At 53.6% G+C, this 15,861-nt stretch overlaps 1 protein-coding gene across 1 annotated transcript; it reads left to right on the forward strand.

The window, feature by feature from the left end:
* Window positions 1–598: 598 nt before the first annotated feature.
* On the forward strand, window positions 599–13,717 carry AQP7 (aquaporin 7). Its single transcript, XM_060101559.1, is given in 8 exon segments — window positions 599–624; window positions 5,015–5,132; window positions 11,686–11,809; window positions 12,215–12,352; window positions 12,562–12,680; window positions 12,898–13,115; window positions 13,469–13,677; window positions 13,680–13,717. Coding segments are annotated over 8 exon segments (990 nt in total).
* Window positions 13,718–15,861: the final 2,144 nt, after the last annotated feature.

Raw genomic sequence — 15,861 nt, forward strand, 5'->3', positions numbered from 1 at the left:
AAACTCCAGGGTTATCTTTGTGCTGTCATTTGTCAGGAAAATGGGGATTAAAAGGGGGGAATTTTCAGGAAAGGTGAGAGGGTAGATCTTGTTCTGAGGTGGGGGTTAGGACTAAATGAACTTTCAGGACCTCATCCTGTGTGTGTGTGAGGCAGACAAGGCCCTGGAAAGTCACAGTTTAAGTCAGCAGCAAGAGAGCTTGAGGTTAGACTGAAGACAATAATACCCGCACGTGTGAGGGGTGGAGCTGCTGGGGGGAGGCTGTGGGCATCTCCACTGTCCAAAGCTGGGCTGCAGACTTGGGAAGGTCAGGAGGACCTCTGCAGGGCCTGGTCCGGGGGCCACGAGTCCGGGGGCCAGCAGGGGTGAGGGGGTGGGGCTTCAGTGCCACTCCCCATTGGCTGAAGACACCGACCCCTCCTTCTCCCTCCCTGCCAGCTCGGCTGGGTTGAGGGGTTGGCACTGGCAGCAGCTGCCCCTGTGGCTTCTCCTCTGAGGGAGCTGAGGTCTGATGAGAATGAGGGGCGAAGTTCTGAGCCCCCCAGCCCTAGTGACCTCTCTCTGGCTCCACAGCATCTAAAAATCTCAAAGACAGAATATGACTCAGGCCGACAGGAAGAAGCGGTAAGCATCCCACCCATTCCCCTACCCCAGCCCTCCCGTCCTGCACCCAGCACACCCCCAGGGCCCTCCCTGCCCCTCTCTCAGCCTCTCCCTCACAGTAGCTGCCTTTCTCAGCCTCTCCCTCACAGTAGCTGATCCTCCCAGACTCCTTCCTTCCCACCCCGTACCAGCCCATGGGGCCCAGAAGAAGGATCTCTCCCACCTGTGCCCATAGCCAAGCATGGGCTGGGCCCTGGGCTGAGGGGAGGCTCAGAAAGACCCAGATGAGGGTCAAGGTGTTGGGCAGTGGGTTCCAGCTGCCCCTGTATAGGTTGTGCTCAATTGAACTGAACTCACCACCTCTTACCCGCTCAGGCTCAGGTCTCTTTGGGGTGAAATAAAAGCCAAAGTCCTTGCAATGGCCAAGGCCCTGCCTATCTAGTGCCCGTTTCCTCTCTGACCTTCCCCCACCCCACTCTCCCCTCCTTTCCTTTCCTTCAAACATGCTGAGTCCTCCAGTGGCCATCCCCCCTGCCTGAAACATTCTTTCCGCAGTTCCCCACAGGGCTCGCTCCCTCCCCTCCTCCCTGTCTTTTTTGTTTTTAAAATAAATAAATTTATTTATTTATTTATTGGCTGCGTTGGGTCTTCGTTGCTGTGCGCAGGCTTTCTCTAGTTGCCGCCAGCGGGGCTACTCTTCCTTGCGGTGCATGGGCGTCTCATTGCGGTGGCTTCTCTTATTGCGGAGCATGGGCTCTAGGTGCGCGGGCTTGAGTAGTTGCGGCGCACAGGCTCAGTAGTTGCGGCTCGTGGGCTCTAGAGCGCAGGCTCAGTAGTTGTGGCACACGGGCTTAGTTGCCCCGCGGCATGTGGGATCTTCCCGGACCAGGGCTCAAACCCATGTCCCCTGCACTGGCAGGCGGATTCTTAACCACTGCGCCACCAGGGAAGTCCCCTCCTCCCTGTCTTTGCTCAAATGGCACCTTCTCAGTGAAGCTCACACTGACTGCCCTACTCAGTCACTGCCCACCCCCTTTTCCTTGCTCCACCTTTTCCCGTAGGATGTACTACCTTCCACCACACAGATGACCTACTTAGGACGTTTCATCTCTGCCTGTCAGCTCCACACGAGCATGCATGTTGGTCTGCTTGTGTGCTCTTGGATAGAGAGCATGAATGGGTCCCTTCTGTGCCGATGACATTGCTGTCTCTGCCCAGGACTCTCATAGGGCTTTAGACCCTTTTTCCAGAGACTCACTCGTTCTGCAGGCAGCTCAGTCCCAGCTGAGAACAGCCTTCTCCACTCCTCTCCCGCCACTTTCTGTGGTCTCAGCTCAGTCAAGGATCCCCTCCTCTTCCGATGCTCAAGCCAGAAGTCAAGGCCTTGTCCTTGATATCCTGTCCCCCACGCCTCACATCTAACCACCAATCTGCTAAAATATGTAAGATATCCTCACTCCCACATCCCTACTCCCTCACAGCCACTTTAGGCCACCACTTGCCCATTCTTCAAGTCTCTTCAGGCCTTGCCTCCCACCCGGGGGCTTCTTGCTCTGACAGTGTTATCCATCTCCTCCACTGGATGAAGCCATCCAAGGGCAGAGACTGGATTTTTACTTTTACCCCTTGTGCCTGACTTATAAGTAGCTGCTCAACAAACATTTGTTAAATGGATAAATATTGGTTAGCCGGTTAAATGGTTGGCTTGAGGTTAGTTGGATAGTTTGCAGCTGGTTGGTTGATCAGATAATTAAATGAGCTGGTCAATAGGAGAATCAGTTAGTTGGTTAAGTTGCTGGGTTGATGAGTCGAAGGGTTGGTTGGTGGGTTGTTAGATATTTAGTTCCTTGGTTAGCACATATTACTTAGGTAATTACCTCATTGGCTGTTAGTTTCTTGGTTTGTAGGCTAGTTTTCTTAGATGCCCTTTATCATTCTATGCCCTTCCTTGAGCTCTCTCATCTATGCCCATGGGTCAGATGACCATCTATGACATGGTGACCTCCAAATGGGTATCTCTAAACAAGACCACATGACCAGCAGCCTCCTACTGGTCACCACCACTTAGCTGTCTAGTGAGCTCCTCAAACTCGCCACACCCAGAAGGGGACCCCTCATTCTCCAGCCTAAGCCTGCAGCTTCTCTCATGTGCCTCACGCAGGCCATCGTGCTGCTCTAGCCAGAGCCTGGGGTCATCCCTGACACTTCCTTCTTCATTCTCCTCTCTAATAAGACACCAAGTCTGTCGGTTTGACTGTCTTCCTCTCACCACCGCCACTGCACCTTCTTGGCTCAGGCTGCCATCACCTCTCATCCTGTCTGATTGCTCACCACGCCTCTACTCACGCTCCCTTATTCCTGCCTCCAAAGAGGAGACGGCGCTTCTGCTTAAATCCTCCACCCCACGGCCCTCTGGGGCGAGGTCAGACTCCCTAACGTGGGCCATGAGGCCATCTGCCCCTCTCTGCCCATCTCGTGCCACTCTCCCTTCTCTCTCTGCAGCCCATCCTTATAGAATTCCTCTATACATCACACACTGTCGTAGCTGCAAGCCTTTGTCCAAGCATTAGCCCAGAACCTTCCCCAGCCTCCTTTGATGCTCCTTCATCTGGCCGGTCTTGTATTCTCGACCTAAATTTCCCTTCCTCTGGGAGAGCCTCCTACTCCCTCCTCTGGGTCATCTGCTTCCTCCCTGCAACCCCACAGTGCCCACTCTTCACTTGTGGCAACACTCCTTACACTTTTAAGTAACTGCTTAGTTAATTGTTCATCTTCCTAAGAGCAGAGACCATGCCAATGTTCTTTACTGCAGTCACTGAACACAGTAGGCATGCTAGGCATTCAATAAATCTCTGGTTCATTGGCTCCTTGGTGGTTGTCACTCACTGCGTCCTGCCTGCTTTGTGGTGAGGAGGAAGGGGCCAGGGTTCCAGAGCTCTCTTGGTGTCTGTGACTTCCTGCTTTGTCTACCGCTCCTCTGCCTCTGTGGTACCTTCCCAGGACTGCTCTTGAATTCCTGCTGTCTCAGGCTCTTCTTCAGGGCTGAGGAGGCATAGGGGCAAGGCGACCCTTATATGATGCCGCATGGGAGCTGCAGCTGGATGGGAGCCAGTGGACCGACCATCCAGGCAACCCTACCTCCCCCTCCATGTGCTCAGTCCTGGGTTTGTTTCCCTGAAGTAAGGAGACAGCAAGGACTAGGGTGGGTGAGAAATGAACATGGGGTCTCAGCCAGAAAAGTGGAAGGGGTTCTATCCATGCCTGGTTTACATTTCTCACTCCCTTACTCTCTGTTGCTGTGAGGCTGGGGAAAGTCAGCAAGCTGAGGCGGGGTGTGGGTGATGTTGCTGACCCCAGTGGGGTGAGGAAGGTGAGGGTCACTCAGCGTGGGAGGCGGGGGAGGGTCACCAGTCTGAACAAGCACTAAGGTTGCACTTACAGGCATCTGCACCCCACCTCCTCCTTACCCTCTGGACACCGTCTCCTTCCTCACACTCAAGTCCTATTCCCCCACCACCAACAGAAGATAGAGCCTCTAACTCACTTTTTCATCTGTCTATCCATCCAATCATGCACTTACTAAACAAACTTTTATCAAGCCTCTACCATGTGTCAGGCACTGTGGGAAGTTCTGGGGATCTAGTGGAGAGTAACAGATGAATTCTCAGTTTTCGTTCATTCGACAGTGTATATCGCACACCTACTATGTGCCCGGCACTGTGCTAGACAATGAGGATACACCAGGGAGTAAGACAAAGCCCCTCCTTTCCTCTGTCCCTCTCGTTCATTCGTTCCTTCATTCACTCACTCACAAGCATTCATTTGAGTTGACCTTGCTTCAGAGCCTGGTATATTCTGCCATCCCCGTCATCTCTGGCAGAACCTAGGGCATGCTTCAGTCCTTGGTGCTGTTTCTAGAGCCCGGGAGCAGACTTTGCCACAACCTGTGCTGTTTGCAGAGCCTCACTGCTTCCAGCTCCTGCCTGATGCCTTACCTGTGTCCCCAGAGCTCTGGCCCCAGCAGACAGGCAGACAGACAGACAACTGAGCTCCACTCCCCTGCCTGCTCTCTCGCATCTGCTTCTCCCCTGAGGCTCTTTGGCAGCACAAATGGCGCTTACTGGCTTCCCAGCTGCCCCCTCTGCAACCTGGCCTCATTAGCGCGCCCTTCCCAATGGTCCAGTCCCCATCAGGAGGAAGAAGGGGCATGATCTGGATACCCCCAGTCCTTCTCCACGTCCCTGGGACTCTCACATGCCTCTGACCCCAGCAGTACCAGCTGCCCTGGGCAAGAAGAGGTGTGTGGAGAAGCCACTGGGTTACCCATTAACTCAGCCATGAGTTGAAAACCCGATGGACTGTAAGCGCACCTGATCTCATTTCTGCCCATGGGCTCGGGCTGCTGCTTCAGGTCCACCTGCATGTCCAAGATGGTCACATCGCCTGCAACAGCAAGGATGCAAACACTACTGCAGAAGGAGATGGTGCGTGAGTTCCTGGCTGAGTTCCTGAGCACGTTTGTCATGATGGTGAGTGGGTGGGTGGCACAGGGTGAGCAGGCTCTGAGGAAGGGGCCTCAGCAAGGTAGGGCTCAGTAAGGGCAATCCATGACGCCCTCCCCACCGCTGGGCCCTGAGCCACACTGTCCATTCCCTGGCCTCTGAGCTAAGAGCCTGAGGGAGAAGCATAGGAAAATAAGGAGAGAGCTCTGTCTTTCTCACCAAGCCTTTTTGGGAGAGAAAGGGCTCATGGTACGTGGGAGCAGAATGAAATCCTGGGCTGCTTGGGGATGGGTGGGTCAGGGGCATGCCTGGAAGTGAGGAGAAGGGAAACGAAGAGCAAAGAGATTGGAGAGGACATGGAAGCTTTGAGAATTAATCCTGAGGGCAATGGGGAGACATCGAAGGTTTTCAAGCAAGGGAATGATATGGCCAGATTTGGATCTTAGAAGGAAATTCCAGGCGCAGTGTGGAGCCTAAACCAAATGGGCAAAGCTGGAGGGAGGGGAACCGAAGAGTCTGTGGCAATGACCTAGGATAGAGATAGAGACGGTGTGGAGAAGAAAGCACACATCTGAGAGAGTTATGGAAGAGGGAACCTGCGAGCAACAGATGTGGGGTAAGTGCTTAGGGGGCCGTTCCGCGGAGCCTGCGGCCCAGCGCAGGGCGAAGCGTGAGGTCAGTTTTAATGTGACCAGGTGAGGTGCCGGGGAGAAATCTCGGGCGTGGTTGGATATAGAGGTCTGGAACTCTAGAGAGTGGCTTGGGCTGGGAGTAAAGAGTTAGACTACATCAGAATATGAACTGTGGTTATAAAAATTGTCCAGTGAGAATGTACAGAAAGAGAAAAAAACTGAGTTGAGGACAGAGCCTGAAGAATGAAGAGGAGCACACAAAGGGGCCTGCGAAGGAGTGACCAGAGGGGTGAGAGGAGAAGGGGGAGACCAGGTTACAGAAGCAGCGGGGTCCACAAGGAGGGAGTGGTCAGCAGCGTGGGAGGCTGCAGACAGGCCAGAGAAGTGAGCGCTGATGCCTTCTTGTAGAGTATGGCAACCTGGAGGTTCCGGGGCACCTTGGTGAGGGCTCTTTTAGTGGATGATGGGACAGAAACCATATGCAAGTGGGATGTGGGTTTTCTTGGAAACTCCCTGTCCATCCACCTGCGTCGGCCCTGCCACTTATCCCATCCAGCCTCTGTTCTTAAGCTGTGGCCATGCTTGTTTGCACCTTACGAAGGCCCAGGTCCATGAAAAGAAGGGCTAGCCTCTGGGAAGGGAAGTGAAGGCGTCGGGAGCATGCCAAAGGCGGCAGGGGGCTGGGAGTTGGGAGGAGAGGATGAGTGTGGTTGTGTGTTCGTGTGCGTGTCTGTGCGTTGAGTCACGGTGTAGGAGACAGTGGGATCCACAGAGCCCAGGAGACTCTGGACACCTAGGTTCTTATCCTGATCATCATGCTGGCATCATCATGCCAGCTGGCCTTGGGCAGGTCTCTCTTTGGCTCAGAGCCTGTCTTCTCAGACATTATCAAGTGTGTTGAATCAGGCCTCCATGGGCTTTGGAGCTGGGTTTGAATTCCAGCTCTGCTATCTTCTAGCTCTGTGATCTTACATAAGCATCTTAACTGTTCAGAACTTTACTAATAGCGAGCTGGCCAACTGTGTGAAGAAGGTCAAGAGCCCGACATCCAGCACACACATAGGACACACGTGTTGGTTGCTTGTCAAACTAACAAGCGCTCTCAGCTGCTCTCCCTTCCCTGCCACTCGCTGTCTTCCCCTTCTCCATTACCTGCCCTCCTGAGCTGTGACGACAGCATCTGGATCCGCTCTTGCCTTAATCCAGGGCAAAGTAATTCATTTATGATAAGACATTCCAGCCCTGTGAGGGCTGTTAAACCTTGGAACTGTGGAGGCGAGAGGGTGCCTCCTCAGAGAGCTCTTAGGGAAAGCAAGCACTGACCACATGCATTCATGCCTGCCTACTGCCCACGTTTGCATTTTTCTTCCTTTTATTGAGATTATTATTGAGCACCTACTGCATACCAGGCACTATAATGCTAAGCCCTTATGTGCAGCATCTTCCCAAATCCTCACAACAGTCCTGTAAGGGAGGTACTATTATTATCCCCATTTCACAGGTGGGGAGACTGAGGCTCCGTGAGACAAAGTCACTTGCCCAAGGTCACATTTTAAGTTAAGATGAAATCCAGTCCAGTCTAATATCCCTGTCTTGACCCTTCATCGCTATGCTCTGTCCCTTAGCTTAGCTGTGGATTTCTGACTGTCCCCCAGCTGAGGTAAGGCCCTCACTTTGGGTAGTTCAAGACCACTCTCCAGGCCTCGGTTTCCCTTGGGAGCAGAAACATTCGCCATTCAGTTGCTGTGAGGATCGAAGGGAAGTTACCCTTGTAAAAGAACTTTGTGAGGTTCATGCTCACAGAGGACATCGTGTTGTTGTTATTTTTAGGTGTTGGGCCTTTGTGCCAAGAAGTGGTGGCTTTTTCAGTTGATAGGAAGCTCAGTGAGTCATCAGCGCAAAGCTTTCCCCAGAAAAGCTAGAATGACCTTGGGCCCCATTTACTGCCGACAAGATAAGGGAAGCAGACTGTTCCACTCGGTTCCACTCTGTAACCTCCGGGGCTGTTGTCCTCCGGGCTGGGCCCGTGGCTATTGGAGGGACCTGGACAGGCTGGGCCACGTTCACTGATCAGAGGGGGTGGGTGCTGGGCTATCAGGGCCCTGGAAAACCAGCTGTAGTTGTGAGTAGTAGGGCAGGGGTTGCAAACTCGTGCTGTGGGGGGCCATAAAGAGTCAGCTGAGGGTGGCGGAGATGGTGGCTAATGGCAGAGTGCTGACCTATGCGAAGATGTGGCTGCCACCACTCCAGCCGACCGTTGCCATGCCACGTAGAATGCGGGCCACTGTTGCAGAGCTTCTGATTTTGCAAGAGAAGCTGAAACTTCTGTGTTTGTGTCAAAACCAGGTTACCCAAACAAAACGTGTGCTGGACGGCTTAGGTCCAGGGGCTGCCAGTTGGCAACCTTGACACAGGAGATCACGTGGGGTTTATTCAGTCATTCATTATTTTTAGTAAATGGTTTTGAGCTCCCACTTGGAAATGGGGACCCTTGGTCTTCAGACCCTCCATGCCTGCTCCAGCCCCTGCACCTCCTGACCCCCCAAGCCTGCCAGCCTGGCCTGGCCTGGCCTTGCTCCCCGCCCCCAGCGCTACTCAGACACTTTGCTCGTCCTTTCCTCTCTCCTTTATCTCCAGCCCCTCCCTCTCTCAACCTTAACACACTCAGGTCTCTCGACCTAAAACAGCAGAACACAGAACATCCCTTCATTTATCACACTCTCTCTCCCTCCCTCCTCAGGTAGGTTCTCAAAGGCATGTCTACCCTGGTCCTTTCAACTGTTTACCACCTACCCCCCTCACGCTTTCTGGGACCTGGTTTCATCAGACCCCATGGCCTGATGATACAGTGCTCACCACGCTACTCATGACCACTGGATGGTCACACCCAAAGGGGTGCTTTCCAGGCCTTCTCACGCTTGACCCAGAGTCTGCACATGACTGTGTGGGCCACACCCTTCTTGGGAAACTCTGCTTCTCCCTGGGGTCCAGGGCACATTCTCTTTGTTCTTCCATTTCAACAACTGCTCCAGCTGGGGTTTCTAACGCCCACCCCTGAGGGCTGACATTCTGCCCTAGGTTCAGCCCTCAGATGCCCACTTACCCTGCGCCCTCTCCCGGGGGCCTTCATCCTGCCTGACGGCTTCAACTGCAGCCCTTGTGTCCACAGTTCTTCAGGTTTTCTTTTTTCAAAAACTCTAGAACTGTTCAAAGGAAATACAATATGAGCTACATATGTAATCTAAAATTTTCTAGTAGCCACATTAAAAAGGTGAAAAGTGACATGTGAAATTAATTTTAATAGTTATTGTATTTAACCCATATACCCAGAATGTTACCAGTTCAACATGTAATCAATATACAATTATGAATAAGATCTTCTACATTTTCCTTTTCCTACTAAGTCTTTGAAATCTGGTGTGTGCCTTACACATACAGTAGATCTCAATTTGGACTAGCCACATTTCAAGTACATAATAGCCACATGTGGCTCATGGCCATCATATTGGATGACATGGGTCTAGACTCTGATTTCCAGCAGTTTGGACATCTAGAGGTCCCTCAAAGACAACATATCCAAAACGCATAAACTTTTCAGAGGAGGGGCCGTCTTCTTAAAAAAATAATTAATTAATATTTTGGGCCACATCGGGTCTTAGTTGAGGTGCGCGGGCTTCTCTCTAGTTGTGGTGCATGGGCTCCAGAGCGTGTGGGCTCTGTAGTTTCTGGTGTGCAGGCTCTCTAGTTGAGGCATGTGGGCTCAGTGGTTGTGGAGCGCGCGGGCTGAGTTGCCCCGTGGCATGTGGGATCTTAGTCCCCTGACCAGGGATTGAACCCGTGTTCCCTGCATTGGAAGGTGGATTCTTAACCACTGGACCACCAGGGAAGTCTCTGAACATGGTTTTAGAGTATCAATTTTTCAGGATCTAGGATCAGGTATTCCGGAGGGAGGGAGTGGCATATGCAAAAACACAGAGGCATGAGAAAGCAAGGCATGCAGGGAGCAGTGTGCTTGTTTGCTCTGAGACTGGTATAGGTGACTGCTTACATTCAAAAACTGGCTTACCATGTGCAAGATGTGTACTTCGGACAAGCCACTCAACTTAGCCTCTGGTTGCCCATCTCTCAAATGGGGAGAATAATAGTACCTAATGCATAAGTTGGTTTTAGGGTTAAAGGAGGTGACAGATAGAACTTGCTGTCATATAGTAAGTGTTCAATAAATGGTAATTTTTCTTAATAATAGTAGTAATGCTATTATTAGTAATACTAGTGCTCAGCATAGAGAACACTAGAGCAGATAAGAAACTGAGAGGTAGAAGGCATGAAATCAAGGGTCTTAAATGGTGGCTTACTGACTTTGGACTTCATCCTAGAAATGGAAGGGAACCAGTGTACGTTTGAACAAAAGGCAGACATGGTCAGATTTTTGTGTTAGGTCACTCTGGCTGCAAGGAGGAGACTGAGTAAGATCTGGGAGAATGTAAACTGAGCTGATTGTGTGTGGGGGAGGAGGGAGAGGACATCCAAGTTTCTGGCTTGGCCAACTGGGATGGGGGAACATGGGATGAAGATCACATTTTCTGAGAGATGGTGAGCTTTCAAAATAGAGCTGGAGACGCTTGTGAAGCACCCTGGAGACTTCCAGTGGGTATCTGGAAATAGGGATCTGGCTCCCAGTTGGAGGTTTTGGGAATTAGTGCATCAGGCATATATGAAGCTCTAGCCCTGGTAAGAAAACGCAGGAGTGACTGGGGTGAGATATGAAAAGGGCCAGGGATAGAACCCTGGGATCATCTGTATCTTATGAGGCAGATGAAGGAAGAAGAATGTGGGAAGGAGCTGTGGACCGGGGGAGGCTACAGAGGGAAAAGGAAAACCAGGAGAGGGAGATGTCATGGAAGCCAAAGAGGAGGTACTTTCCAGAAGCACAGTGTGGTTAAAGGGGTGAAAGTCAGCACAGTCAAGTGAGACGATGCCTGAAGGGACCTTTGGGCAATCTGGAGGTTGGAGCCCTTGGACAGAGCACCGGTGTCCGTGACAGTTGGAAGCAGAAGCCGGGCTGAGGAGGGAGGGCAAGGGAAGGGATAAAGGAGCCAGCCAGCGGGTCCTTCCTGGAGCCTGACTGACATGGGAGGGGGCGTCCAGGAGTCCACCGGTGGACAGGGAGGCCAGGCTGAGGTGGGAGGCTTCACTTTCAGGAAGGAAGAGACCCTAGCGTGTGGCAGCCAGTCAAGGGGAGTGTGGAGGATACAGGCCAGGGGAAGGTCTCTGCAGAAGGAGAGAGAAGTGGGAGCAGGGGCCAGAGCTGAAGGGGAGGTGAATATAGGGGCAGGTGGGTGTTGTTGAGTGAGGGCCTCCTTTTAGGTCTCTAACCTCCCTGTGAAGGGGGTCAGTGGGCTGTGTCACCTGCTGAAATCTGGTGCTGGGGGATGGGCAAGTTCAGGAGTGATGCCCGAGGGCAATGGGAATGAGGCTGGCTCCAGGGCTGAGTGTGTGGGGCTCTTGATGGTTGGAGGTTCCTGGCAGAGTCCAGATGTGAGGCTTGGAGATTCCTTGAAGAAACTCCCTTCAGGCTAGGCTGAAGTGTGAGAAGCTCTGAGGGGTCAAATCCACACCAGCCCTGCCCTCCCGGAAGCCCTGCCTCCTCCAGGCCCTTCAGGTGCGCCTGGAGTCTAGGGACCTGGACATGCCCGTGAGAGCCCCTCACTCCACTGCCCCACCCCGGCTCCTTGCACAGCCCTCACCCAGCTCTCACTGGTCATGTCTGAGCGGCCTTGGCAGGGGCAAGGGGGAGAGGTCACGAGGAGGGAAGTCTCTGGAGGAGGGGGGCGGGCAGAGGGTCCCCAAGGGCAATGCTGGGGAGGCCTAGCGCGGGAGGGGCGGAACGCCGCTGTAAGGTTGGGGTTTGCTGGGTGGGCAGCTCCCTCAGAGGCCCTCTCCCACAGGTGTTTGGTCTCGGCTCCGTGGCCCACATGGTTCTAGGAGACAAGATGGGGAGCTATCTCGGTGTCAACTTGGGTTTTGGCTTTGGAGTCACCATGGGAGTGCACGTGGCAGGGAACATCTCCGGTGAGTGGGCTGGGCCCCGCCTGACAGGCACGGCCAGGTGTCCCCTGTGGGCTCCTGCTGCCCCCTTCCGGCCGTCCCCTTCTCCAAGTCAGCCAGCGCCTTGCCCTCACGGGCCGCTTGGAGGGAGAACACCCTGAGCCCTTTTCCTCTGCCCAGACGCTTCACGAGCCCCCTCGATCCCTTGGTTTTACTAGCTGGGTCAACTTAGGGAAGCGATTGAACCTCTCCATCCCTCACTTTCCGTAATGGCTAAATGGAGATGGTGGTGCCTGCCTCGCCGGGTCCTTTTGAGGACTGAGTGAGTACGCTCCACGAACGCTAGCTGTTATTATTGTTGCTGTTGCTCTCAGTATTACTGATTATTGTTGTTTGTTTCTACGCCGACACACTTGACCCTCCCTGCAGGGGCCCATATGAACGCGGCCTTGACCTTCACCAACTGTGCACTAGGCCGCATGTCCTGGAAGAAGTTTCCCGTGTATGTTCTGGGCCAGTTCCTGGGTTCCTTCCTGGCTGCTGCCACCATCTACTGCCTCTTCTACAGTGAGTGTCCCGCCCTGGGTTGTCCATCTCTGGCCTCAGCCTCCTCCCCTGAAATATGGGTTGATCCAACCGACTGTCCTAGCCTGTGAAAATGTCTGGGAGAGAAAAGTCTTGAAGGTGCTCCCTGCCCTCCATCCTACAACCTCATCTCTGAGACTGCAGTGGGGTTTGGCTGAGGGCAGGTTTATACTCAATCTGTGTTTCCACAGCCGCCATCATCGACTACTCGGGGGGAAGGCTGACAGTGACTGGTCCCACAGCCACTGCTAACATTTTTGCCACCTACCTTCCTGACCACATGACCTTGTGGAGGGGCTTCCTGGATGAGGTCAGTGGTCCAGAGTGGGTGCCCCTCCTCAAGCCCTCCCCAACTCAGGAGGGGGCCAGCAGGCAGTCCCTCATGGTGAAGAGGACAAGAACTCTGGATGGGGACTTGTCCTTGTGCCAGGACATGTTTCTGCCAGTGGGTTTGGGCTGGGGGCACTGCTGAGGCCCTATGGCCTGGTTAGGGGTCCCAGGTGGCTGCCACGGTGTCTGCTCCCCAGGTGTTAGTGACAGGGATGCTTCAGCTGTGTCTCTTAGCCATCACGGACAAGGGGAACAACCCAGCACTGGAAGGGACACAGGCCTTGGTGATCGGCATCCTTGTTGTCATCATTGGAGCATCCATGGGCATGAACTCAGGATATGCCATCAACCCCTCCCGGGACCTGCCTCCACGCTTCTTCACCTTCATTGCTGGCTGGGGCACACAGGTCTTCAGGTACTGCCTTGTCCAACCCATTCCTGTGAGTCTTCCGTGGGTTCCCTACATGTGGAGGGGTGGAGTAGCCCGGGAGCATTCTGCAGAGCTCCCAGTGGCCTGGGGAGGCAAGAGTGGGTCCTGACTGTCCTCCAGACCCTGCTCCTAGACTGAATGTCAACCCTGCCCCAGACCCGCCTCTGTCCCTGAATCAGGCTGAAGCTGATAGGTGCCCCAGGCTCAGGGGCAACTCCCGCGCTAGGGTGGGGTTTCTCCTCTACTCTCAGGCCCTACTCTCTGTCTTGGCCTGAGGTAGACGCAGGTGCCATGCTGGGCATCAGCCCCCTAAGCAGGCCTCTGCCTCTTGCCTGCAGCACCAAGAACTGGTGGTGGGTGCCAGTGGTGGCCCCACCCCTGGGTGCCTACTTAGGTGCCATCATCTACTTGATCTTCATTGGCTCCAGCATCCAACGGGAGCCCCAGATACTGGAGACTCCCTCGACATGTGAAGACCACAGAACACTTGTGTTGCCCAGGACCATGTCTCACCCACCCGTGACCTCTTCCCTCACCCCTGTCTCTGTGTCCCCGACAACAGACCTTCAGTCCTCTCCCACCCTTAAGTGACTCCATCTGCCTAGAGTACCTCTAAGTAAGACTATTTGTGACCCCATCCCCATCCCAATAAAGAAAGCCTTGTCCCACAGTGGCACCCCTGGTTTCTGGGTGCCTCCTGTGGTTGGGCTTCCCTCCTGGATTCTTCCAGAAGCCCCAGGGTTATGCCGTAGCCCAAGGCTGAGAATAGAGCTGAGAGGCCTCCGACTCCTCCCGGCCCTGGGAGCTGGGTCGCCCCTGGGGAAGAAAGTGGAAGGGCCAACCTGTGGCCTCAGTAAGAACAGGATCAGATCGCAGGACACTGGACACAGAACAGTGGACTTTCAGGCACAGGGTAGGAGGAGATAGCTTGGGGGAAGGGACACCAGCTAGCAGGTGGGGGTCAGTTCTGGGTATACCTTGAGTGCCCTGGGATAGGACTCTACACTCTCCCTCAGTTCTGGCCAGTCCTTGGACCAGGCAAGCAAGTCCCAAGTGTGTAGGACAGAGTTTCTCAATCTTGTTTTCACTATCGCCCCCTCAGGAGCCTTTTAGACATTTTTTCCTTAATCACACAGTATTTTAATACCACAGATATACTGTATATCTGTTTATGTACTGTACATATATCTTTGCTTTATACAAAAAAAGTAAGATTAAAAAAATCTCTACCTTCCAAGGATCCATTTTTTCTCCCATGGGAGCAAAATCTCCCCCACCTTGAAAACGCCTGATGAAGACTGAAAGGAGGTAAGAGACTGGGCTCCTCTTCCTTCTTCCTGAGGCCAGAGCTCTCCCACAGGAAGGAGCTCCAGAGTTGGAAAGGAAGATGCGGAGAGGAAAATCCTTCCAAAGGGCACAGGAAATGGTCTCGTGGGGTGCAGGGGGACAGGTGCAGAGGTTGGGTGGCGGTGGGGCAGTCAGAGTCCACTGACCCCGGGTCCCAGTGGAATCATCTGTGTTCTGGGACTCAAAAGGCAGCATCACCCATGGCTCCTGTCACTGCTCGTGCATTTAGTCTTCCAACAATCATGGAGCTCCTCCTGGGTGCAGGCCCTGGGGATGAGGCTGGGTCTCTGCCTTCGAGGGGGGCGGCCCCTACTGGGGACAGGCAATCACAAGGAAGGAGCTAAGTGGTGAAGAGGAGGCTCGTAGCCCAGCCTCAGGAGGAGACAAAAAAGAATGGGGGCTGGGGGGTGTCCTTCCTGGGGCTGGTTGCCACACTTTAAGGTAGGAGGAGACAGCGGGCAGAGGAGGCTGAGCTTTCTTCTGGAAGTGTGGGCATGGCGAGATGAGGTTTAGAAAGCCCACCTGAGCTGCAGTGTGCAGGATGCTGGAAAACAGGGAGACTGGGACCTGCAAGGGAGTGTGGTATGAGGCTGCTCCAGAGGAGTGGCAGGGCAGCTAACAGGTCAGTGCTGGTGGGCGGAGAGGAGAGAAAGGATTTGCCTAATACCAAAGAGGTAAAACCTGCAGAACCTGGGCTTGGACTGGAGGAAGGAGTGGGTGAGGAAGAGGCGGGGGCCAGGGCTCACTTCCAGTTTCTGGCTTGGGCCCAGGGTGTTGGAGATGTCCCCACTGAGCATGGGGCGTGGGAGAGGAACTGGTTTGAAGAGGAAGATGATAAGTTATATCGTGGACACATTGACTTTGAGGTGCCTATGGGACTTGGGCAAGAGGTGTGTAGTCTTGGGCAAGTTACTCAGCCTCTCTGGGCCTCGGTTTTCTCATTTGTAAAATGGGTCTAATAATATTACCTGCCATTTGTGTTGATGTGAATATTCAATGAAATAAAATATGTACAATGCTGAGGATAGTGCTCGGCACAGAGCAAGTGCTCAATAAACCATTATGCCTTTTGTGTGGTCTGGAGCTCAGAAGAGAGTTGAAGCAGAGACTGGGGAAACTGTGGTTGTGTGGATATAGCTGGGGCCGAGGAAGGGTGAAAGAAGGGTCAGTGAGCAGGGTCCTGGGAGCACAGCCAAGAGGCAGCTGCGAGGTGGAGTGGGCCTCTCAAGAGGTTTGGTTGACGAGGGGCACAAGCTGGGCGGTCAGGGGACACTGGAAACATCCCAGATGTCCATCAACAGAGGAACAGATACACTGCGGTCTAGTCACATATAGTGGAATACGATACATCAGTGAAAACTAAGGCACAACAGCTACCTGCAAC

This window comes from Mesoplodon densirostris, chromosome 6 (genome assembly GCF_025265405.1).
Source record: "Mesoplodon densirostris isolate mMesDen1 chromosome 6, mMesDen1 primary haplotype, whole genome shotgun sequence".
NCBI classification, from domain to species: Eukaryota; Metazoa; Chordata; class Mammalia; order Artiodactyla; family Ziphiidae; genus Mesoplodon; species Mesoplodon densirostris.